Genomic DNA, 23,479 nt, shown 5'->3' on the forward strand with positions numbered 1-23,479 from the left:
TTTTTTTTTTTGTTTTGAGGAATTGATGTCCAAAAAACTATCGGTGAAAAAAAGGGGTACAAACCCGGTTTAATCACTGGTACCTATATAAGAAAATTATATTGGGTTATGTCCACCTGTGTCTTAGATAATTAAATTTGTGGGTTCCTAATTTCAGTTGGATTAGGATTTTGAAAAAGCTTTTAAGCTACGAGTATAAATATATCTATATATACAAATTTTTGTGAGTCTTTCTTTTGGTAGCCTCCAAGTAAAGCATAGGCCGGATCCGATATGGTGGAGGATCAAAAGGAAACGACGAGTTTCACGTTTGAGATAGATAACTTCTGGGAGAAGGAAGCTGATGTGATACAGTCTCCTATATTCTCCAGCGGTGGTGGCTGCGAATGGTAAACCTATATACGATCTTTAACATGTGTTCTTTTTTCTTCTTCTTACAACTCATCGTCGATCGTACGTATACATGCGACAATTTTATAAATAACTCGTATCGTATCTGTTATTGATTAGGTATGCAAACCCTAAAATTAAGCAGCTAGCGTTTAGTTATTAATCTGTTTTTTTTCTTTTTTCTTTCTTAAAAGGTATGTTGACGTTTATCCCAAAGGATACGGTGCTGTTAAAGATCACTTGTCTGTGCACTTCTGCGTTGCGACTCCTGAATCACTCAGACTTGGATGGAAAAGACGAGCTGATATTTCACTCGTTCTTTTAAATCAATCAGGCAAAGAGCTCTACAAATCGCCTAAATATTGCAACTTGTTCTGCGCTCAGCTGCTAAAACGGGGTCATTCAAGGGTTTCCTCTCATAAGAAGCTTAAAGAAGAAGGGCTTCTGGACAAACTGATCGTTCAAGTCGAAATAAAAGTAGTTGAGGAAGGGGAGATAACTGGGAAGGAGATGTTAGATGTCCGTGGTTTCCAAGTTCTTTACTCTCAGGTAGGTACCCTTGTTTCTTCTGCTTTTTGTTGATGATTCCCCTTTTTGATGATTAACATCTAACATCTTTATCTCGTTGACACAGGCTACTTCAGCGACTCGCCTTTTAGAGGGTCACCCGGACATTGCAGTAAATTTCATACCAAAAATCCCATTGGTGAAGACAGCGTACATGAGTGCCCTCCTTGGTCTTGTCGAGACACTGAACAAGCCTCCAGAAAGCTTCACCGAGACTGAGCTAAATAAAGCTAAGATGGAGTTGAATGAGCTAACAAGAGCGGGGTTTAAGCTAGACTGGTTGGGTACAAAGCTTGATGAGCTTTCTTCTTATGACAAGGATCAGAAAGCAATGCTGACGATGGGGATTCACTAGTGGAGGAATTGTTCAAGGTTGTTGTTCACTCTTGGAATGATTGGAAAGTAAGAGTTGGATTCTCTCATCTTGATCCTAATAAAAAAATCGACTAAGCTGTCAAATTCATAGCGCCAAAATGTCTATATAAAATAGTAGTATACTAACTTTTTTCCATTCAGTTTATTCGAAACCAAGTAGTTTGGAATGCTTTATTTTACCTTTTTAAATGTTCTTTTCAAGATCAAAACAAAGTGATATTTTATCCCTTACATCATGACTCAATGTTCATCAAATGGTATTAGCAAGAACATGCACTAAACCATATGACTCAATGGACAGTACAATGTCAACCCACTCCAGCATTCCCCAAATCTCTCTCTTTTGGCGTTTTTCAATCGCAATTTCCGCACACCAAATCATTGTCTCTTTATGGTTCTTATCCACCACATACTTTTCCCACACAACTACCATTTTACCACCATAATTCACCAAGTTAAGATGAGCAAAACGAGTTAACGTATGTAATTTTTCCAAACCTTTCAAAATTTTCCATGATCTTTCTTTCGAATCATACCACTCGATCGTTTTACCACCAGAGCGGTAGAACACCTTTTCTATCACACAATAAGATGATGATCGAGCCCATCCACTATTTATCGCTAAGTCTGCGGTTGTCCATCTGCCTTTATGAAGCTTGTAAGTCACATCCTTGTCATCAGACCTCACATAGACAGTTCCTTCATATCCGATGCTATTGTATTCAGCACCTCCAAATATCTCCTCGTTAGGGATCTGCAAAAACTCCCAAGTTTGGGCCTTCGTATCAAAAACCTCCATCCAGTTCGTTAAATCAAGATTTTCGCAGCCTCCTGTTACATATATTTTTCCATCAAGGACGCAAGAAGATTGGAACACACGGGCCACACGCATAGGTGCTGCCTCACGCCATGTGTGAGAACGACAATCCATGACCGTGACGCTAGACGAAGCATTCTTATTCACTAATCCTCCAATAGTGTAGATGTTAGGACCAACCATTACAGCATTCGACCACAATGCAGATGGAGAACTAGGAGATGAAATAGGGACCAAAAACTTTTTGGAGTTAGATGGTACCCGACAGAGCGTGAACCAACGTAGTGGCTGAGAGCCGGTACATAGGCGTAAACACACATAAAGACAACTCTCCGTGCGGTTTAGAAGGGTTCGGGTCTGATAAAGTTCAGATGAAGCAAGGAGAGAGCGGAATCTCTTGGAGACTAAAGAAAGAGTTAGGTAATGCAATCTTGAGACGCGGGCTAAGCAGTTATATACCAAATCATTAGGAAGCATCAGAATTGTCATCCGTCGTCGTCGTGGCTCTTCTCCATTCATGGCGGCTGTGGAAGGTATAGTAAAACCTCTATAAATAAATAAGGTCGAGACCATAAAATTTTATTAATTTATAGAAGTTTTAAATTATCAATAAATTAATTTATAGAGAGATTTTTTTAATTTGTTAAAAAAAATTAAAAATAAGATTTAACAGTTATAACTAATATTTATATAAAATCAATTAAAATGAAAATAACAATTATCATGTTTTGACTATAGCACACAAATTTTTTTATGAAACTCTAATAAAAATTAATGTGTAGATATATACATATATTTAAATAATTTTATATAATTATTAATTTATATTATTGATGGTACCATATATTTATAAAGAATTTTCAAAAAAATTATTATCTTATTATATTATCGAAATGTGTCAAAAATTACACTAGTTCCAACATAGAACCGGAGAAATTTATTAATTTATAGAGGTTATTAATTTACAGAGTATTAATTTATAGAGGTTCTACTGTACAACATAGTAACATTAAAATACATATATTGTATCTCTGCTACCCAAATAGAGAGATACAATATTATGTACTTTGCTCTGTTTCTTTTATTTTCCTTTTTTTTTAACAATATTTGGGTTCACCCCTAGGGGTGAACTTCTCCATTCACCTCCTTATAAAATAAGTAAATAAAATCTGTATACATTATTATAAAATTAAAAATTTAAACCGCTCTTTAATAAACCCAAACCGACATATATAAAATCTAAACACTAACCATCTCATTTGTGAACCCAAACCGACATATAATTTTGTTCTACTTGTAAAATCTAAACCCTAACCATCTCATTTGTGAATCCAAACCGACATATAATTTCGTTCTAATTATGAAATCTAAACCCTAACATCTCATTTGTGAATCCAAACCGACATATAATTTCGTTCTACTTGTAAAATCTAAATCCTAACCATCTCATTTGTGAACCCAAACCGACATATAATTTCGTTCTAATTGTAAAATCTAAACCCTAACCACCTCATTTGTAAACCCAAACCGACATATAATTTCGTTTTAATTGTAAAATCTAAACCAAACCGACATATAATTTTATTCTAATTTTAAAAATCTAAACCAAGTCAATATTTAACTTTCCTTAATTAAAAGTATACAGAATTTATTTCCTTAATTTGGTTTGCTTTTAATTTAATTTTGATTTATTGTTTAAATAAAATATTAGATGAAAGATTCTGATTGGCTGAAAGAAGATGGGGTGAATGGAGAGGGGTGAACCTAAGTATTTTTTTTTTTTTTTATAATTGTATATCCTTTTTGAATAAGGAAGGAGTTGCAAATTATTCTTTGGACTAATCACAGCTTTTAACATTAATCTAAAAATATACAGTATAAAAAAATCAAAGCGTGTAATAAGGAGGATATCTCTGTTTAACCTAGCCTAGGGGGTTGAGACTTGAGAGAGTCTCAATCAATCAAGAAGAATGTGTCACAACTCTTCAAGTATACCAAAAACTAATTATCTATACACTAGAGAGTGTATCAAACGTAAAACAAATTGTATCAAGCAAATCTTTTCATATACAATTCAAACGGAGTAGAGAAAATGTAATAATGTTGAATAAATAAATCAGAAAATGTCATCAAAATGCATATAAACCACAACAACTCAAAACACCCACTAACTCACTAAAGACAGAGAGCGAGAGAGAGAGAGAAAGAGGGAAAGTGAGAGAACGAATCAACATCTCTGCTTTCTCCAGAAGATGATATTTACTTTTGGGTCAATTTAGCTTTATAACGTCTTCTTCCTTCCTTCACATAAAACAAGAACACCACAACTTCAAAATAAAAATTATACTATTTCTATTTCTTCTTCTTGGAAAAAGATGGAATTCATTCTTGATTCCTAGAAAATTTCATTTAGAAGGAGAGAAGTGAGAGATAGAGACATACGAGCTCATCATCTCTGTAGCCATTTAAATAAATCAGAGAGAGAGTTCAAGTTTCTAAAGCTATGGCAATGTTCAAAACCTTATCCTTTTTGTTCCTTTTATGCTTTGAGATACTACATGGAACCATGTCTGCAGATGTGAATTCCACTTTTTCTTTCAATGGGTTTGTAAAATCTCCGAGCTTTGACAAGAGTGTTGCTCTGTTTGGAGATTCGAAGCTGGTCAATGACAGTTCTTCGATTCAGCTGACTGACTCAGTGAGTGGAAGCGTGGGACGAGTCTTTTACAGTAAACCCATCAATCTTTTCCAAGGTAAAGAGAAGAACTTGAGATCTTTCTCGACTCACTTCTCGTTTTCTTCCATGTCCAGTGAGATTGGTGATGATGTCTTGGCTTTTGTTATGGTTCCAACTAGTTTCGATCTTAGTCTGTTTGGTAAGAGGGATAACAGTTCCTCTGCTTTAGGGTTTCTATCACATTATGCAAAGAATGAGACAGTTGTTGCTGTTGAGTTTGATATCTCCAAGAGTGGAAACTATGCAAGAATCTTAATTGGTAGTCCTGAATCTTCCCAAATTAGAAACCTTTCGTTTGTGGGTGACTTGATGATGAGCAATGGAGAGGCTTTAAGCTGTATGATTGATTACGAGGCAAGTTCTAAGAGAATGATGGTTCGATTCAGAAAAGCTGGTTCGATAAAGCTGTTTGATCCGTTCTTCTCTTTCTCGTTAGACTTGGCTAAGTTATGGGAAGATGGTCAAGTCACTGTGGGTTTAAGCTCTGCCAACGGGAACTCTTCCAAGGCACAGTTTCTCCATTCATGGAGCTTTGAGATAAGGAATCCTCCTCCCATGTGGATGCATTCGGAGCCACTTGAACCGAATGAAGTTTCCACGGAGGAGAAAGAGGGTCGAGAGGGAAGTGAGTGTATATGGAAAATGCTTGGTGCTTTGGTTTTGGGTGCAGCTTGTGGATCCTTAGGGGCAATGTTGGCTTTGTATCTCTGGAAGATATGCCGTGTTAGGCGGTCAATGGCGGTGGTTCCAGAGGAATGTGCTATTGAACAAGGCAAGAAGTAGTCACTAGTTTGGTTTTGAAAACTTGTCCTGTGTTGTGGTGTAAATGTAGGATCTATAAACTGTAGTATCCTTCTTTATGACGTTTGATATGTAAAAAAATCTAAACTGTGCGAAGATGTAAGCTTATTGATATGTGGCAAAATTAACTTAGTTGTTGATGTTGTTCTTGATCCATTTGGATTATGAGTTGTGCATTTATCATCTTTTCTGTTTCTGGATTGCAATGAAGAATAAGGACCAACTTTGTCTTCTTCTCACTTTGATGTTTTATTGAAACAGAGCAATGTGAACCGAGTACAAAAATAAGTCTCGTGAACACAGATCAAATGTCTAGAAAACAACCCAGCATTCACATGTGTCATCAGTTGTCACTTGTCAGTTGCTTCTATGTCGCTAATATGTCTCTACCAGAAGAAAGAGACTGATGTATATAGTTAATCTAACCTCAACATGGGACACAAACAAGAGGAAAGCAGATACTAAAGATCCAAACTAAGTGTTGAAGCTCTGTATCTGGTCACTGTGGAGTAGTTTACTCTAAACATATATTTATCATCTGCTTTTGTTTAAATGCCATTAATGAGTTTGATTTACACATGATTTCTGATTTCCTAGTAAGAAAATCTGTTTATATGTGAATGAATATGAACCTTGGTTTATGGTTGAATCCTAAGAACACATCATGTCCACGATCCTGCCAACAACAAACAACACTGTATTGATACAGATACAAATGTCTGTTCAAACATGAAACTTCTTACAAAGGAAATTAAATTATATCACCTTTTGTGCTCGCCATGTCAAGTATTTGTACTGTGATTCACTGTTGGCTCTCACCTAAAATGGATCCTTCTGCTCCTTCACTCGGATTGTCATCTCAAGCCTTACCTGCGGGAAAGAAAACTGAAAAATTCTTAGTGTTATATCCTGTAAAACCTTGAGCTTTGGCAGCACGCAAACCCAGTTACCTGATAGTACTCGAGGAACACAGAGATTAAGCCTTGTTTTTCTTGGCTAGATGAAAACTTGGTCCCCATCACCAAAAGGCAAAAAAAACATGGTCGTATGTGTATGCAATATGAGTTCCTACTTTTGTATCTGATTTTGTGAACTGCTGTGGTGATCTTCAGCTCTGTACAAACGGTCAAGAAGCTTCCCACCATTAGTGTTTCCCTGTTGTTACACACAATCAAGAGAAGCTCGTTCCACGGTATCAGGATTGACGATGACATTATCTTTCACCAAATCATAAAGATCTTCAAGGAACATCTCGATTTTTCCTATATCAGGATGAGATTTATCTCCTGCAGCAAAAATATGTGTTTTCTGTCCCACATCAATCCAGCTACATCCAGGTACCTTCTTGACTCCTATGTCTCTCATGGCTTTCCTCAAAGCATTGGCCTTTTCCCAACGCCCCTGTGAGGCATATATATTCGAAAGAAGAACATAAGCTGACGAGTTTTGTGGTTCTAATGCAATGAGCTTCTCAGCAGCAATTTGTCCTCTAATGTCATCTCCATGAATCCTACATGCACCAAGAAGAGATGACCATAGTCTTGCATCTGGTTTCAGGTTTTGTGCTTCTATGAAGTCATCAGCTTCTTGAAGGTATCCCCATCTCCCAAGAAGATCAACCATACACGCTACGTGATCTACACGCGCTTCAAGACCATATTGACAAATCATCATCTCAAAAATCTTCTGTCCTTCTGTTACTTTCCCTGCATGGCTACAGGCTGTAAGAACACCTAGGAAAGTGATTTCATCTGGCATGATATGGGATTGTCTCATGGAATCAAAGATTTTCAGGGCATCTTCAGCATAACCATTTTTCGCACATCCATTGATCAAGGAGTTCCATGGGACAACGTTGCTTCTACGACTCATTTCAAAGAAAACTTGTGACGAGCTTTTCATGTCCCCGCATTTAGCATACATGTCTATTAAGGTGTTAGAGGTCAACTCGTCCAAGTCATGGGCCAAGTGAAAGATAAGAGAATGGATAGCTCTACCTTCTCTTAAAGAGGAAAGGACGGAACACACTCTAAGAACAGTGACAAATGTTGCCTGGTCAGGCAGAGCACCATCATGACGCATTTCTTTGTAGAACTTCAAAGCCTCCTCATAGAATCCATTCTGACTGTGGCCTGACATCATTCCCGTCCAAAGAACAATACTCTTAGGGCTTTGTAACTCTGAGAAGAGAGCACAAGCCTCTGCCATTCTACTTGAATTCATGTACATGCCCAAAAGGGAAATCCCTAGATATTCACCTTCAGATGAGAACCCCCTCTTTATAATCTGACCATGAAACTGCGTTCCTAGAGTTAAAATTTCTGGTTTATGACAAGCTTCAACAATGGTGGCAAATGTGATTTCAGATGGGTTAACACCTCTGGCCAGCATTTCTTGAAAGAGAAGTACAGATTCTTTTAAGTTGTTCTGAGAATAACCTGCAATTAGAGCATTCATTGACACAACGCTCCACTCAGGCATAGAAGAGAAAAATTTACGTGCATCTTCAATGATTCCACACTTGGAATACATGTCAATGAGCGAGCTGCCAGTATGAAGATCTCTGTCTAAGCCACATTTGACAGAGAGGCAGTGAACCTGTTTCCCTTGATCAAGACCATGGACATTTGTACATGCCTTAAGTGTGCTAGCCAAACATGCTCCATCAGACACTATACCACCCGAATTCATCCTCTTGAACAAGTCGAAAGCTTCACTTTCATTTTCATCTTGGACATAACTTCCAATTATCGTGTTCCAGGATACATTATCACGATCACACATGCGCTCAAAAATTTGCCTTGCATCTTCAAGAGCTCCGCATTTTGCATACATATCTACTAATGCGTTTCCTACAAATAAGTTTTCTGTTAACTTCTTCTTGATGATGATTGAGTGAAACTGGCTTCCCATTACTAGATCATACGATGCAGCACAAGTGCTTAAAAGGCTTGTAAAGGTAAAATCGTCAATGTTATAACCAGAAGACTTCATATCCATAAACAGTTCCATAACCTTGTGGGCTTCGCCGTTATGTGCATAACCCCTAATCATCGCGTTCCACAAGACGTCATTTCTTTCCTCCAAAGCTTCAAATACTTTTGCAGCAGCCTCCATTTTCTCACATTTGGAGTACATGCTAACCAAAGAACTGCCAACATATATATTGGAGGCAAGGCCTTGTTTAATAGCCTCTGCATGAACTACCAAACCTAAATCAAGATATGCCACAATTCCAATGGCACTCAAAACGCTTCCTAAGGTAGAACGGGTGGATTTAACACCAGATTTCCTCATATTAAGAAAATATTCAATAGCCACAGTCTCACATCCTCGTTTCCCATGCCCTGAAATCATTACATTCCACGCGACCACATCTGGGCTTGGCATCTCCCCAAACAATACACGTGCATCCTTTAGCTTCCCCAAACTGATGTACGTGTTTATAACAGTCACAAAAGCTAAATGGTCAGGCTGATGGCCTTCATCACGCATCATTTCAAATACTCTGACAGCTTCCTCTGGCAAACCAGCCTTCACATAGCCAGAAAACAAACATGTCCAGCAAACTGTATTAGGATCCACTATCCCATCAAAAACTAGTCGAGCATCACCAATAAGCCCACACTTGGCATACATATCAACTAGAGCTCCTCCACAATACGAGTTACGTTCAAGCCCCATCTTTATCATACAGCAATGAATTAGTCTACCAAACTCAACATTAGTCTCTCTGGCACAGGTTGATAAAACAATCGAAAAAGTGAATTTATTTGGAAAAATCAAATCCTCAAACAATGATACAAAACTCCTTAAGACCTTTCCTGACTGCCCAAGTTTGGAATACATGGATAGCATAGAGTTCCACGCCGTTACATCTTTTTCAAGAGAGTCAAAGAGCTTCTCAGCGTAAGAAACTTCTGAACACTTGGCATATAAATCCACAATGGCGTTGCCTAACTTACCTTCTGAACAGATTCCAAGTATCAAGCTTTTGGAATGGACGGCTTTCCCAATTCTCAAGGCTAGTGAAAGTCTCTGAGGCATTCCGTCGAACACTTTGCGGCTCTTGAATAATTTGCATTGGTCCAGACATATTTCCACGAGACGTTGATGTATCTCATCATGGCTGGGTATAACATGTCCATAGTAGATTCGACGACCCAAATCCGTGGTATAACTCAAACGACGTACCAAGGAGAAAGAACTGAACTTGGGCGAGGACGGCGTCATGAAAACTCGAAAATACATGATTCGACAAAAATAAGAACTTCGCCGGAGCTAGAACAGAGGTCTCGACTCCACTTAACCATGAGAAACAAAAAGCATCGGAACGAAAAGAGTAGAGTCGTCTCGTCGTCGTGAGTAAAGAATTCGAAAAGCTGTGTAGAGTCGGAAAAAAAAAAAAAAAAAAAACTTTTTAGCAGGGAAAAATAAAAGGATCCAACCTTTTTCGGGTCGACCCGAAAACCCGCCGGTTTTTTTGTTAAACTCTGATTAGAAGGCGCGGATATATAGCAGAGTTCTTCTCTAGTAGCTTTGCTGATCTGCTAATCTTTGTGCCAAGAGGTTTGATTAATAAATTTGTGTGTGTGTAAGTGTGACTAATCATCCATTTCACATTTCAATAGTTGTGTGACATTGAACCGCTCGCTCTGGTTTGTATTTGGAAGAAACGGTCTTGAAGTCAAGGTGGATAACACTATTGGATATAGAGATAAAGAGCACTCCCCCGACAGTGTCATTGTGAGCTCATTTCCCTGCATTACTGATTTCAGTATCGTGAATTATAAATAGTTTGTCACTTTCAAAATCAGAGTTCTTCTCAGGTTAAATCCGATCAAACATATATCTTTTTTTTGATTAAAAGCAAACTAACATAAAAGAAGAAAGGAATCGTAAAAGTACCAAAAAGTATTCATTAAATTATTAAAACAACATTGTCTTTGAAATCACTTGCTTATGACAAGTTTCATTCTTCTAGTTGGACTTGAACCAAACTTGGAACATAATTGAAAATAAATGGATACCACCACTGCAATATGTTTGTAGATTCGATATAAGTGATTTCTGTATAAGATTTTTCGTCCTCTCTAATAATTTAAACCATGTTTCTCCCGGTCTCACTATCACTACACAAGGTCACTTTCTTCTCCTCAGACAACTGAAAAACTGAAGAAATATGGAAACCATGCACCGCGGGTGGGTATATCCACTGTAAACGATTTGCTCCAGTCCAACACACCTTTAATATCAGTATATTGGTAACCCACATCGTTAATGTAATATCGCTCTGACTTACCACTGAAAGTTGTTTATCTCCAACAACTGATAGAGCCATCTGACCAAGAACGAGAGGAAGGCACATAGGTTTAAATCTCTCTGCTGTAAAGTCAAAACATAGTAAGAATTGATTGCCGTTTGTATCATAAGCAAGCCAGTAACTATTTCCCTTCAGTGAGACGCCAATAAATGATATCAAAAAGCAGTTGAGAGTGACAATATTATCAACCACCCTCCATGAATTAGAGTTAAAAATCATATATTTCAGACCCATTAAGTTTGGTATGGTAAGTCATTGTCACGTTTCCAAAACATCAGCATTTTGTAGCTATGGCCGGATTTCGTTTTTTCGTATCCTAGAGCAAACGTAGAGCTCCACTCGTAACTGGTTTTAGGTTGGATCCATCTGGTTTCGCCCAAACACGGGTTCCAAACCACGGGTCTACTATCTACGGTGATGCATAGCATGCAATAAACCTTCGCAATGAACAACTAAATGTATATCTTCTTCTTCTAAAGTAGAATGAGAATCCTTTAGGGCAAGGCCACCCTTAAAATCTAGAGATGGAGGATCAATTTTGAGATTGAGGCTCGTTGAAAAAATCCTATACTGACTCCTTCAACATGAGAACCATAGACTCTTTTGGTGCTTTACTAAAGTGTTTCTTAGTAAACCTTTGGTCTTTGAATAAAGCGTTCCATTGTGTGCAAGTAGATCTTAATCGTTTTAAAGATGGGGCTGGAACCCTAGAAAGTATTTCCTCTTACCATATCTAAAGGAAGAATTACGGACATCATCATTTTTTTCTCCCAAGAAATAAGACAGCAACTTGTCTTATATAAAGAACAATTCCTCCTCCAAGTAGTATTTTTCATTTTTCCTTTGTCGATTTAGTTTTATAGAATATTTTTACTTTTTCATAATCATAGAATATTCATTATTTGAAAAAAAAATAGGAAAATAAATATTTTTGAATAAAACCAGAGTTAAAATCACAGATTTCATTCCTATATTTTAGAAATCAAATCACGATCAGTATTTTTTTTCCAAAAATTATTGTTATATTTGTTTTAAAAGAAAATTTTAAAGTTAAAGTCTTTATTTTGTAAGAGATTCAATCGATAATAGTTCTACATTTTATACTAACCAGACGCGAAGTAAGAGATTCAATCTATAATAGTCTCACAAAAATAGGGTGTTTTGTGCAAATACTTTGAAACTCAATACTGGTTTTGGATAATGCGTAAACTAAAAATTAAGAAAAAAAACGAGAGGTGGTTACTCTGAAACGAGCGGAGGACCTCTTCTTCTTCTTCAGTAACATAGAAGAAGATGATGAACACACTCCATGCATTTCAGACAACCTTAACACCAAACTTCCATGTTCTTTTCAATGCCTCGAGACGTTCCTTTTCCAGACCCCAATTTCTCTGTCTCTCAAAATCGGGAGACGGAGCTTCAGATTCTGATTCTGATCCCGACCCTCCAAAGCCCGAAGGTGATACTCGGAGACAAGAACTCTTAGCTAGGATCGCCATGATTCAGACTTCCAAGGTCCGTTTAACTGATTTCTTGGATGAACGATCAGAGTATCTCACCAAGTTTGCTGAAGAAGCCAATGCGGAGTTCGACAAGGTTGGAGAAGACGCCATGAAAGACCTTGACGAAGCAAGCACAAGGGTTCGTATGATCAGTTTTAAACAATAACATTTTGAAATCTCGTATGATATGGAAAAGATTGAAACTTTTGTCCTTCTTGCACAACGCAGTTATAGAACAGTAGAATGGCTTGCTTACCTTGATTCTCTGATGCAACTTGATCCATAAGAATTGTCTTTTCTGTCAAAAAAGCTTTCAGAGATTGTGATTTGCTCGATGATCTTGCAGGAAAGAGAAAGATAGATAAGCTAATCTTGTGTGTTTTCCGGGTGATTGAGCAGATACTGGAGAATATCGAAAGCAAGATGCAAGCTTTTGAGGAATCTGCGGGATTGAACAGATTAGAGATAGAGGAGAACGATAATAAGTTGGCTGATTTTGAGGAGAAGATCCAAGTAGACAGGAATGAAGGATTTTTTTTTAAAAGCTTACGTGACAAAAAACCTGTGGATGTGGAGCAAGCTAAAGAAGAAGCTGAGAAAGTACAAGAGGTAACCAAAATAAGTGCGGGATCAAAGTCAAGAAGGAATATTTACCTCGGGTTAATTGGGATCGTGGTTCTTGCAATTGCTGATTCCTTCGTTTCTGCACCGGATTGGAGAAAAGTCGCAATTCTTGGAGCTATTCTTATCCCACTGCTCACTCAATTTGTCTACGAGCAGACATTATTATCAGAAGAAGCAGATAAAGGAAAAGGAAACAAGAAGGAATGAACGAGAGACACAGAGAATTGGACTCCAATCGAAAGAGATATATACATAGCTTGATGGCATAGACCAAAAGTAGGAAACTTATAACTTTTGGTTTGATACGTCAAGCTACAGTGTTTCTTTTGCATCAACAAATATCATATCTCGATGATGTTTACTCGAATCATTCAAACCAATGTGTTTTTGATGTATTTATAATGCTAGTTCATCAGGTGAAATAGCTAACTTGATTCTTATCGACTTACTGGGATTTACCTCATGTCACTTCCAGGCACGGATACATCAGAATTTAACCTCTAAAACTGAAATCCAGGGTCAGGGCATAATACCTTCTCACGGCAAACTAGCTGAGTTGGTCCAGAGAATTATACAGCAATATACAACAGATTAAGCTTTCCTTTGTTATTCATCACATTAGCAATTCACGACAGCTCGAACAAGTATGTTCCAGGTGACAACAGTTGGGAAAAAGCCATGCTTTCGAGCATCATCAAAGAATTCAATAGCGTACGACACTCTGTGGCACATACACAACCCTTTCAGTATAATATTGTAGGATATAATATCAGGCTGCAACCCCATCTTGTACATGTAACCCCAAATCATTGTGGCTCTGTTGCTGTCTCTAACTTTGAAGAATCCTTCCATCAAAGTGTTGTAAGTAACGAGATTTGCAATGCAATTCCAATGCTCCATATTTGCCATGACAGTCATTGCATCATCAAGTTTCCCAACAGAGCACAGGCGATGAATTAGTATGTTATAAATCCTCACGTCAGGTTCTAGACCAGATTGAAGAAATTGGTGCCACAATTCAAGGGCCAAGTCGATCTTCCTGTCGTGACGAAGAGCGTCCAAGAGTACACTATACGTGATCAGATCTGGTTTCCACCCGTTTTCAAGCATTTCTTTGACAAGAGTAGATGCTTCACCAAATTTCCCTGCTTTACACAAAGCATCTATAAGAATATTGTAAGATACAACAGTCGGGCGACAACCGTTCTTCCCCATCTCTCTCAGCAAAACGGAAGCATCACCAAGTCTCGATTTTCGAATCAAACCACCTATTAATGCATTACAGACATGAGAATTCAGCTCCACGCCTTGCTTACTTATCTCTTTTACCAAATTTACTGCTTCTTCTAGTCTTCTCTCTTTGCACAAACAGTCTATAATTGACGAATATGCATAAACATCCAGATTCCCACCTCTGCTTTTCACCTCTTGCATCACCCCCAAGGCTTTATTTACATAACCATTCACACATAACCCGTGAATAAAAATACCATAAGTTGTGTCGTCAGCTGCGTAGCCTTTGGCAGGCATAAGCCTCCAAATCATTGTTGCTTCATCTATCTTACCATACTCCAACAACCCTTTTATCAAAATATTATAACTCACTATGTTAACTGAATTCTTCTGCTCCATAACCCTCCATAACTCCAAACTCTCCTTAATCTTTCCACATCGACAAAACCCACCAAGCATAGTATTGTACGTAACCACATCAATAAAGGTCTTACTCTCGACCAACTCTTTGAACACACTTTCAGCCTTATCAACATTCCCAGCACCGCACAGCCCATGTATCAAACTACTATACGTATATAAATCTTTATCTCTCTCATTCTGTTTCATCCTGTCCCATATCTTCAAACAATCATCTACTCTTCCACATTTGCTCAAACCACTAATCATGATGTTATGAGTCTTAACATTAGGATAAACAGAAGAATCCACCAACAGTCTATCCCACAGCTTCATAGCCATGCTGTGATCTCTTTCCTTAAGAAACCCATCAATTAATATATTATAACACGTAACGTCAGGTGCTACTCCTCTGTCAGACATTTCATCGAACAGTTTCAGTGCATCATCAACTTTTCCAGCTTTCGCAAGATCGTTAATCACAGTGCTGTAACTAAACACATCAGGCTTCAACCCTTCTTTCCACATCCAATCAAGAAACCTTCTCGCTTTCTCGAACTGTTTCCTCTTACAAGACATCTTAATCAAAACATTATACGTCTGCAGAGTTGGCGCCAAACCCGTTGTTTCGAAGTAGGCGAACAAGGACTCGACTTTATCCCATTGTTTCGCCTCTACGAACGCATTGAGCAGAGTATTATAGGATCTAATCCCAGGCTCGCACCCAAAAATCTCCCCCATTCGTTGGAATACATCAAGAGCTCGATCGGGCATGGAGTTCTTCCCGTAGGTTTTGATAACAGATAAAGCGACATCTTCGTCGCACTTGCATCCTTTTGACCTAATGAGCTCGACGATTCGATTTACATGACTAACCATCTGCGCGTCAGAGAGACGTCGGAGTATATGGTGGTAGACGACCGCGGAGTGTGCATAGTTTGGATGACGAGTCGCCGAATCGAATAGAGTAAAAGCTGCGCGCGGGTTCTTCTCTGATTTCAAAAGCTTGAGGACTTGTTTGGGTGACAGCGACTTCGGGAACACGACCATGAAAGAGTCGGGATATTATGGAAGACACTTTTACCCGGTGGTGACTCAACAGAAGACCTGAGATTAGCAGTGAGCCAGTGACAAAAAAAAAAACTAGATTAACAAAATTAGGTAAGTAGAACCAAAACCTATAATAGCTGGTTAAAGGCGGTTTATTCCGGTTAAAGTAACAGTTTTTTTTCTTCATTTTAGATTTAGAAAGAATGTTATGTTTTTGGTTTTTAAAATATTTTAAATTCAATATTTGCATTGCATCGATGCTTTATGTATGTAGCTATATTTCAAAAGTTCTTTTCATAGATCTAATTCAAAATATTTTTTTTTCTAAATATAGATTCCTTCTGAAAGTATTCTGTAAATATGTAGTAATCAGTTAATCACCATATATCATATAAAAAATGTTATTGTAGTAATTAAACTATTAAATTAGTAACATCATACAATATTATCTCTTTTTGTAGTAAATTTATCATTTTTAAAAATTTGAATTTGTCTGATATGATATGATTTAATAAATAATCTTAAATATATTACAAAAAAATAAATTATAAGTTTGTAACTGCATATTTTTTAATTAATAAAGTAAATGTGTATCTAATATATGTAATTAAGTATAATCATACGAAAATATAAACAGTTCTTTCAAAATGTTTGGCTTATTTTATGATCATATTTATCAAGCATACTCCTTGGTAGACTACTCTTTGGTAGACATTTGTAACACCTCTTTGAGATTTTTTGGAAAAATTGGCATTTGAATTTCTTAGAGAAGGTTGGCATTTGTGATTTCTTAAAGAAAGTTGACATTTAAATTTCGGAACCTGAAATTCTCCTTATGATTCCTTTAACCAATAGTTTTTTTTAGATTCATTTTTGATTAAAGCTTATTTAAATTTTAGTTTCGTGGATTTCAATCTTTTGTTAATTTTCAAAATGAACTTTATCCGAGAAATCGAGGAAGGGCATCAGCCGTAACCAAGACGACGTTAGCAGATAGTTGAAGAAGAAATTTCTAGTTCATATAAGAAAGCTCCTAATGAATTTAGGCTATTGGTGCAGAGGTATTTAGAAACAAAGTATGCTCTCGAAGGCACGATGTGAGGAATCATTATGTAATTAAGCATAATCATAAAACAAGATAAACAATTCTTTCAAAATGTTTGGCTTATTTTTGATTTCAAGTTGTAAAAATACAAAATATACTTAATTATAAACAAAAATATTTCTTTATTAAATATATTATTAGTTATGTACTATATGTGTCCTAGACAAAATTTTGTTCACTATCCGCCACTAATTGAATATAAGTTGCAGCAAAGTATTGTATTAGAATTATATGTATAAATGTATTTAGGATAAATATTTGGTTTACTCATAGTGGTAAAAAAAAAACATGTACTTCTAACACGACATTTGTAGCAATCGATTATCATCATATCTATCAAGGATACTTCTTGGTGTCTACCAAGGATTACTACTCTTTGATAGATATTTGTAGCAATTCTCCTTGAGATTTCTTGGAAAATTTGGCATTTGAAATTCTTTGTGAAGGTTAGCATTTATGATTTCTTGAAGAAAGTTGACATTTGAATTTCTGAACCTGAAATTCTCCTTATGATTTCTGGACTACTGCTATTATTCTCGTTGGAGTTTTGAATTCGAAACTTTCCTTATAAATCAAACTTTTGCTATTATTCTCTTTGAAGTTCTGAACTCGAAACTCTCTTTATGATTCTCATTAATGCTATTATTTTTTCTTCAGTAATTCTAAAATGAATGCCATACAAAAGAAAAAATCTTTGTGTTAGTTGTCAATTTTACGTAAGTAGAACCAATAATAGCTGGTTAAAGGCGGTTTATTTCGGTTAAAATAGACAATGTCAACAAGTGATTCGTTTGAAAATGCCTCCCCCCCCCCNTGCCTCCCCCCCTTAACATCTTTTTTAAAAAAGTAAACCAATTGCACCAAAATTAAACCCAACCCAACGAGAAATTACAAAAAGGTTCAGACTTCATAGAGCTAAACCCCTAAACCATCCAATGAACAATTTGTTGATCCAATCAATACAGCCTCATTACACTCCTCGCTATTGAATGCCCGTGACTATTCGCCCACCCTCCGCCACCACCACCGCCGCCACCTGCACCGCTCACTCTCCGGCTACCTTTCATAGTTGGCAAGTAAAACTTCAACATTCCGTTTTCCCCATTCTTAGGTGAGTACCTTGAACTCTTATTCCTATCCAGTCCATGGACTTTCCTCTGCGACCCACCACCGGTACTCCTCCAGCTCACATTGCTATTACTCCTCACCATCCTCGGCCCTCCTCCCCCACCTCCTCCATTCCTCAGCTCCGGCCATGACTCCGATAACGATCTCTCCACCATTCCACCGTTCAATCTCCTATACCTATCCTCTTCCTCCTCTTCTTCCTCATACTTGTTAACACTCTTCCTGTATATAAGTCCTAAGATGCTCCATTTCCCCCACCTCCTCGACTTCTTGTTATTACTATTATCGTTACTATTCACTTTCCTCTCGCCGCCCATCTTCGCCGGTTCCCGGAAAAACCCGTTATCCACGGCATAGTTATAGTTATTATCTCTCATTGATCCTCCAGAGTAAGCATCTATTGATATAGCCGAAGACACTGAAAGCTTTGGCTCGTCCATATCAGCCACAACCGCTGCAGCTGTTTTCCTCATGGAGCTTGATGACCTGTCAAGACTCTTCCTCCTCCGTGACGATGAGTCGGTGTAGTAGTCTCGGGTTTGGATTGACCCGCCCGGGATTATAACCGGGTCGGCTTGATTAACCACCGGTGGCTGCGGTGGCGGTGGTTGTTCTTCCACCGGAAACTGCATATCCGCTCGGGTTACGTGACGGTGCACCGGCGGCGGCGCATCTTCCACCACCGAGAGCATCGACGGCGGAGGAGGAGCTCTCGCGGCGGGAGGAAACGCTGTACGTCCGATCAAAGACCCGTCCCAAGAAGCTCTCGGCTCGTCGAACGAGTAACGAGGGTCATCCAGAGAGATCCTACCGATGTCAACGGAGAATCTTCCGGCGTCAAGAGAGAATCTTCCGGCGTCGAGGGAGAATCTAGGATCTGTATCGCACGATCTCCGGCCGAATCCGTAATCAGCGATCTCCGATTGAGTATCACGGAGCTGTCTCCCAATAGGTTTCTCCACCGGTAATCTTGCTGATCCAGGCCTATGGTCGCCGCCGTTACGCCGCTTCTTCATCTTTTGATTCTGTCTCCATTTCTGAAGCTTCTTGCTAAAAACAGAGGCCGCCGACCAAAAGCTCCGTCGCACCGATGGCTTCTTGGTTTGAGAATCAAGATCTATGTAATCCTTAATAGGCTTCAGCTCCTCTTCTCTTATAGCCTCCGTTACCACAACAACCTCTTCGATCTCTTCAACAATTTCGTCGCTTTGTCTTTCTCTAATTAGTTCGCCGGAGTCATTAAGAATCTCAAAGTCTCCAGCTTCGACGTAGTTTTCCTCTTCTTCGACGTCGTCGTCGTCACTTTCAGCTTCTCCTTCATCGTTAACCTCTAAAACAGGCTCCGCAACGCTAGATTTTCTCGGCTCGACTTCAACATCACCGCCGCCGGAGACAGAGGTTAAAAGGTTTGGTTGCTCGTCTTGGCTAAACAAGTTCCAAAGAGAGCTACGGACGTCACAAGACCTACGTTGTGGCTCAAACACACCTGAGAACCCTTCGTTGTTTTTAGACGCTGAGAATGATTTAGTACGACGGAGCTCAGGGAAGAATCCGGGTTTAACCCGGCCGTTTCCGCTGTTGTTTCCACCGCCTCCTCCGTTGTTACCGGAAGGTTTGAAAAAAGCCTTGAGAGCTGCAGCGGAGATGGTCGGAGGTTTCCGAGAGGAAGAAGAGGAGGAGGCAGCGCCATTGTTGTTGCTCTGATCTAAGACGGAGAGACGTTCACAGAGACAAGAAGGGCAGAAACCGGTGAAACGCTCTTCTGGGTGACGGTCGCAAGAGGTAGAGAGACGGTGAGGCTGTGGAGGTTGTGGAGGTGGAGCTAAAGCTGCTGCTGCTGATGATGCGGCGACGGAGACTGGTGGGTCAGTAGCTGGATTCATGACGGGATATAATGGTTGTTATGGATGATTCTCTCCCTCTGCTCTCATAGCTAGCTATATCGTCATCATCACTGTCTCTGGTCTTTGGCTTATAGAGAGAGAGAGAAAGAGAGACAACAATGAGGTTAGAGAGAGAGAGAGATTGGGGAGAGTGTTGTCTCTGAAACTTTGGTCTTGTTCCAACGGTAATTGAAAGAGAAAGGAGATTGAAGAGAAACAACAAAACTAAAGAATTATTAAAGCAGAGAAGAACCAAAACCAAAATAAATTAAATAAATCAGTTTTTTCTTTCGAATAATAATAGTATAATGTTTTTAGTAGTATATGGTATTAGCGTGTTTAATGTACGGTTATCTAGAAATTTTGTCCAGCTTTATTGATGATATATAAGCCAAGATCTTATTTTTTGTTGTACTTTTTATTTAAGACAAAAGAACATATTAAACCTTTACACTAATCAAACATTTTGCTTTTTTCTTTTTTCTTTGCTAATTACATTTTCTTTCAAAACAAGTGGATGGATAAAGAGCTAAAATGGAGAGATATGAAATGTCTTAATTGACCTTATATTCTTTTAAATTTTTGTTTTGTCTCATGTAGTCATGTAATGTGTATATTATGATAAACCTGTTACTTGTTGGGTCGGTGGCAAAGTGGTTTTTTTTTTGCTTGCTTTGTCAAAAAAGCAAAAATTTTAACTAAAAAAAAAGAAAACAAAATTTTCACACTGCTTTAAGACAAATTTTCCAAAAGGAAACACATGGTTCAGTTTTAAATCAATAATGATGACTCTAAACGTTGATTTAACCAAGGAAACCAAAAACATTATAGAAACATATACCATATATATAGACTATAGTATTATATTGGATTCGTGTGTAAATAAATGACAGTGGTGCGAGGCTCTCCGGTTTTGTATACAGTGCTACGGTAATGATCATTTGTCAATTATAGCATCAATCATATATGAAAATTACTGCTTTAAATCAAAAACCACCACAAGTTATACAATTTGGAGAGCCTCTCCTCTCTCTCTCTCGATAGTTTAAAAAACAAAACAAAAAAAGAAGATTCGGACAATACGATACGATACGAGAGAGAGAGCCTAGAAGAAAAGAAAAAGCAAAAAAATCACACTCCTAATTTCTTGTCTCTGTGACACTCTCTTCTTTCGCTTTCTCTCTTCTCTTTTTCCTTTTTTTCTTCTTTAAATATTTTTTTTGCAAATCAATCGTCTCGATATTCGTAGGAATATTTAAACGAGAGAGACAGAGATAGAGGTTGAAAACTAAGAGCAGGAAATATCGTAACAAAATCAAGAAATCTCAAAAACACTATTTTAACTATAAACTATGATATATTACTTGCTCGAAGAAGCATTTGATATCCAAGAAAATTTTATTATAAAAAAAAACTACGAGAAAAATATTCGAACAATTGCATTTGAGTAGTTTTCGTTATCAAAGACTGTATTATTTGTATGTTTCACTTTAACTTTTTTTTTTTTTTTGGTTGCTTTATCAGATCAAATTTGTCTTGGCTTTTCTTTTTGTTTCTTTTCTTTCTCTGTTCTCCCCATTGATTTCTTTAAAAATCTATATATATTCTCTAGTGTTGGACGTGGTTGCATATTTAATATGTAATATAAATTTTTAAAATTTGATGTTTAATTGAACTGTGGAACTATATAGATTTTGATATATTCTTCTGTCCTGAACTGAGATAGTACGTACGGTCTCCGAATGTCTCTAGCATGGGAAGCACATCTTGTCCTTCATCTATACGCCGTCGTTTTCCATCGTTTAAATTTATGGGTTCATTTTTTGTTTTCCTATACTATACCATCATCGTACGATATACTAATATATATATACGAATGTATTTTAATAATAGTTTGGTTACAATCTTACGTTTTAAAGATATATGGATGTCTAGCTATTTGTGTGTGTATATATATGTATTCCCGGACGTGTGTCTGAGGGGTAAGTAAGTAAGAATCTTCCAACTAGTTCCCACGTAAGTATTATTATTCTTCATCATTGGTTGGTTCATTTGTTGTATGTATTATTATTATTACTAAAGGTATACTTTCGTAGTTAAATCGTAAGCTGCATGGACTTGTGTTTTTTTTTCTAAGGTCAAACCGTAAATATATCTTTATTTTTTTGTCTGTTACGTTTAAAGAATTATTTTTAGGTCGTGTGTGCGTGACGCACTGACGTTCATTGCTGCCTCGTAGCCCATGAAACCTCTCTCACGCAATCAATGCCATTAATGTGGGTGTTTAACTGTTTATTAATATACTGAATTTTTCTATTATTAGTACTAACTCACGTCTTTTCACTTACTTCTTTCTCGTTTATAATTTTGTATAGTAAATTTTGTAATATTTGCAAGAAAACTGATTCTCTATATGTTAATAAATTTAAAGAAATTAACGATAGAGAAAATGAATACTTGTAATTAACGATAGGAACAAATTCATAACAAAGCCAAAATATGAAAATAATACAAGCGCATAACAAAACCAAAGCAGGTTGGTAAAAACATTTGGATCAAAGGTAACCGATTAGTAATAATAGTGCCAATTTTAAAAAAAACATAATAATTATTACAGCGCTATATAATATATTATCTTTAGACTGTGGGCATTTTAATCATGGATTAAAGATAATGATTGAAAATTTCCTTTTTTATGGGTATTATTAATGGAATGAAGAAAAACATGGAAAAAAAGAGTTTGATGTTAAAAAGAAAAAAAAGTTAAGGTAAGTTCACTCAAACCATTTTATCTGTATTCAAACTAGTCATCAAGTCCACTAAACAAAACAAAAAGAGGAGACCAGCGCATGCTTGCAGATAACCCTATTATTCCCCAAGTGAGAACAAATTAAACCCTAAGACACTTGAGAGATACAAAGATACTTGAACTTTCTTGATTCACCTTACTTAATTTATCTCTCAAAAACCAGATTAATTTAAGGCCATACAAATTGGTCTCTGACATAATACTAACAAAAATATATAAATTTTCAACATTATTTTGTCTATCATTTTTATTCAATTGTTCTTTTATTTATTGTGATAGAAATTATGAAAAACATTGGATCAAAGGTAAAGGAAAAAAAAAAGAGACATATAATCATTACAAGAGAAATAATGAGTTGGAAAAGGACAATCAAATATGAACCTTTTTGGCCCACAACATTCGACAACTCACAGAAATCAAAGGCTTTTTGGTTTTCCCAATTTTATCAAGTAAGAAAAAAAACAACCCAACTTATTATTTTTCACTTTAAAATGAAAAAATTAATGGGAAAAGATTTAATATTTTACATAAAAGCCTCTATTTTGGACCCAACATGCTTGTGTATGTCAAATTCTATTCACATTTATGAAAGTCTCTTTAGTTCCTTTCTTACTCAGATACTCTCTTAACTAATAAGTGTCCATGTACTGTATCTCGTGTAGTAGGTACACTACATCCGTATTAATCGTTTGTGCGGTAGTATTAAACATGTGATACGTTAGTGTCTTTTACAACT

General features: G+C 37.2%; 7 protein-coding genes and 1 pseudogene across 7 annotated transcripts; 3 read left to right on the plus strand and 5 right to left on the minus strand.

The window, feature by feature from the left end:
• On the plus strand, window positions 274–1,312 carry LOC104748073 (MATH domain and coiled-coil domain-containing protein At2g42470-like). The gene is made up of 3 exons (XM_010469768.1): window positions 274–389; window positions 585–939; window positions 1,025–1,312. The coding sequence occupies exons 1-3, from the start codon at window positions 274–276 to the stop codon at window positions 1,310–1,312; spliced, it is 759 nt and encodes a 252-aa protein (XP_010468070.1).
• Window positions 1,583–2,668, minus strand: LOC104748074 (F-box/kelch-repeat protein At4g23580-like). Its single transcript, XM_010469769.2, has one exon. The coding sequence runs from the start codon at window positions 2,666–2,668 to the stop codon at window positions 1,583–1,585; it is 1,086 nt and encodes a 361-aa protein (XP_010468071.2).
• LOC104745066 (L-type lectin-domain containing receptor kinase VIII.2-like) lies at window positions 4,338–5,863 on the plus strand. The gene has a single exon (XM_010466234.2). It carries the CDS (start codon window positions 4,653–4,655, stop codon window positions 5,667–5,669), a length of 1,017 nt encoding a protein of 338 aa, XP_010464536.1. The 5' UTR covers window positions 4,338–4,652; the 3' UTR covers window positions 5,670–5,863.
• LOC104745067 (pentatricopeptide repeat-containing protein At3g09040, mitochondrial-like) lies at window positions 6,018–10,084 on the minus strand. Its single transcript, XM_010466235.2, has 3 exons — window positions 6,638–10,084; window positions 6,453–6,557; window positions 6,018–6,363 (listed from the first exon to the last, which is right to left on the minus strand). The coding sequence occupies exon 1, from the start codon at window positions 9,936–9,938 to the stop codon at window positions 6,849–6,851; it is 3,090 nt and encodes a 1,029-aa protein (XP_010464537.1). The 5' UTR covers window positions 9,939–10,084; the 3' UTR covers window positions 6,018–6,363; window positions 6,453–6,557; window positions 6,638–6,848.
• Window positions 10,789–11,771, minus strand: LOC109129057 (annotated as a pseudogene).
• Window positions 12,178–13,580, plus strand: LOC104745069. The gene is made up of 2 exons (XM_010466240.2): window positions 12,178–12,651; window positions 12,912–13,580. Exons 1-2 carry the CDS (start codon window positions 12,304–12,306, stop codon window positions 13,341–13,343), a joined length of 780 nt encoding a protein of 259 aa, XP_010464542.1. The 5' UTR covers window positions 12,178–12,303; the 3' UTR covers window positions 13,344–13,580.
• On the minus strand, window positions 13,686–15,901 carry LOC104745068 (pentatricopeptide repeat-containing protein At3g09060). The gene has a single exon (XM_019237411.1). The coding sequence runs from the start codon at window positions 15,816–15,818 to the stop codon at window positions 13,755–13,757; it is 2,064 nt and encodes a 687-aa protein (XP_019092956.1). The 5' UTR covers window positions 15,819–15,901; the 3' UTR covers window positions 13,686–13,754.
• Window positions 17,754–20,278, minus strand: LOC104745070 (UPF0503 protein At3g09070, chloroplastic-like). Its single transcript, XM_010466241.2, has one exon. It carries the CDS (start codon window positions 19,932–19,934, stop codon window positions 17,880–17,882), a length of 2,055 nt encoding a protein of 684 aa, XP_010464543.1. The 5' UTR covers window positions 19,935–20,278; the 3' UTR covers window positions 17,754–17,879.

Source organism: Camelina sativa, chromosome 15 (genome assembly GCF_000633955.1).
Source record: "Camelina sativa cultivar DH55 chromosome 15, Cs, whole genome shotgun sequence".
Classification (NCBI taxonomy): Eukaryota; Viridiplantae; Streptophyta; class Magnoliopsida; order Brassicales; family Brassicaceae; genus Camelina; species Camelina sativa.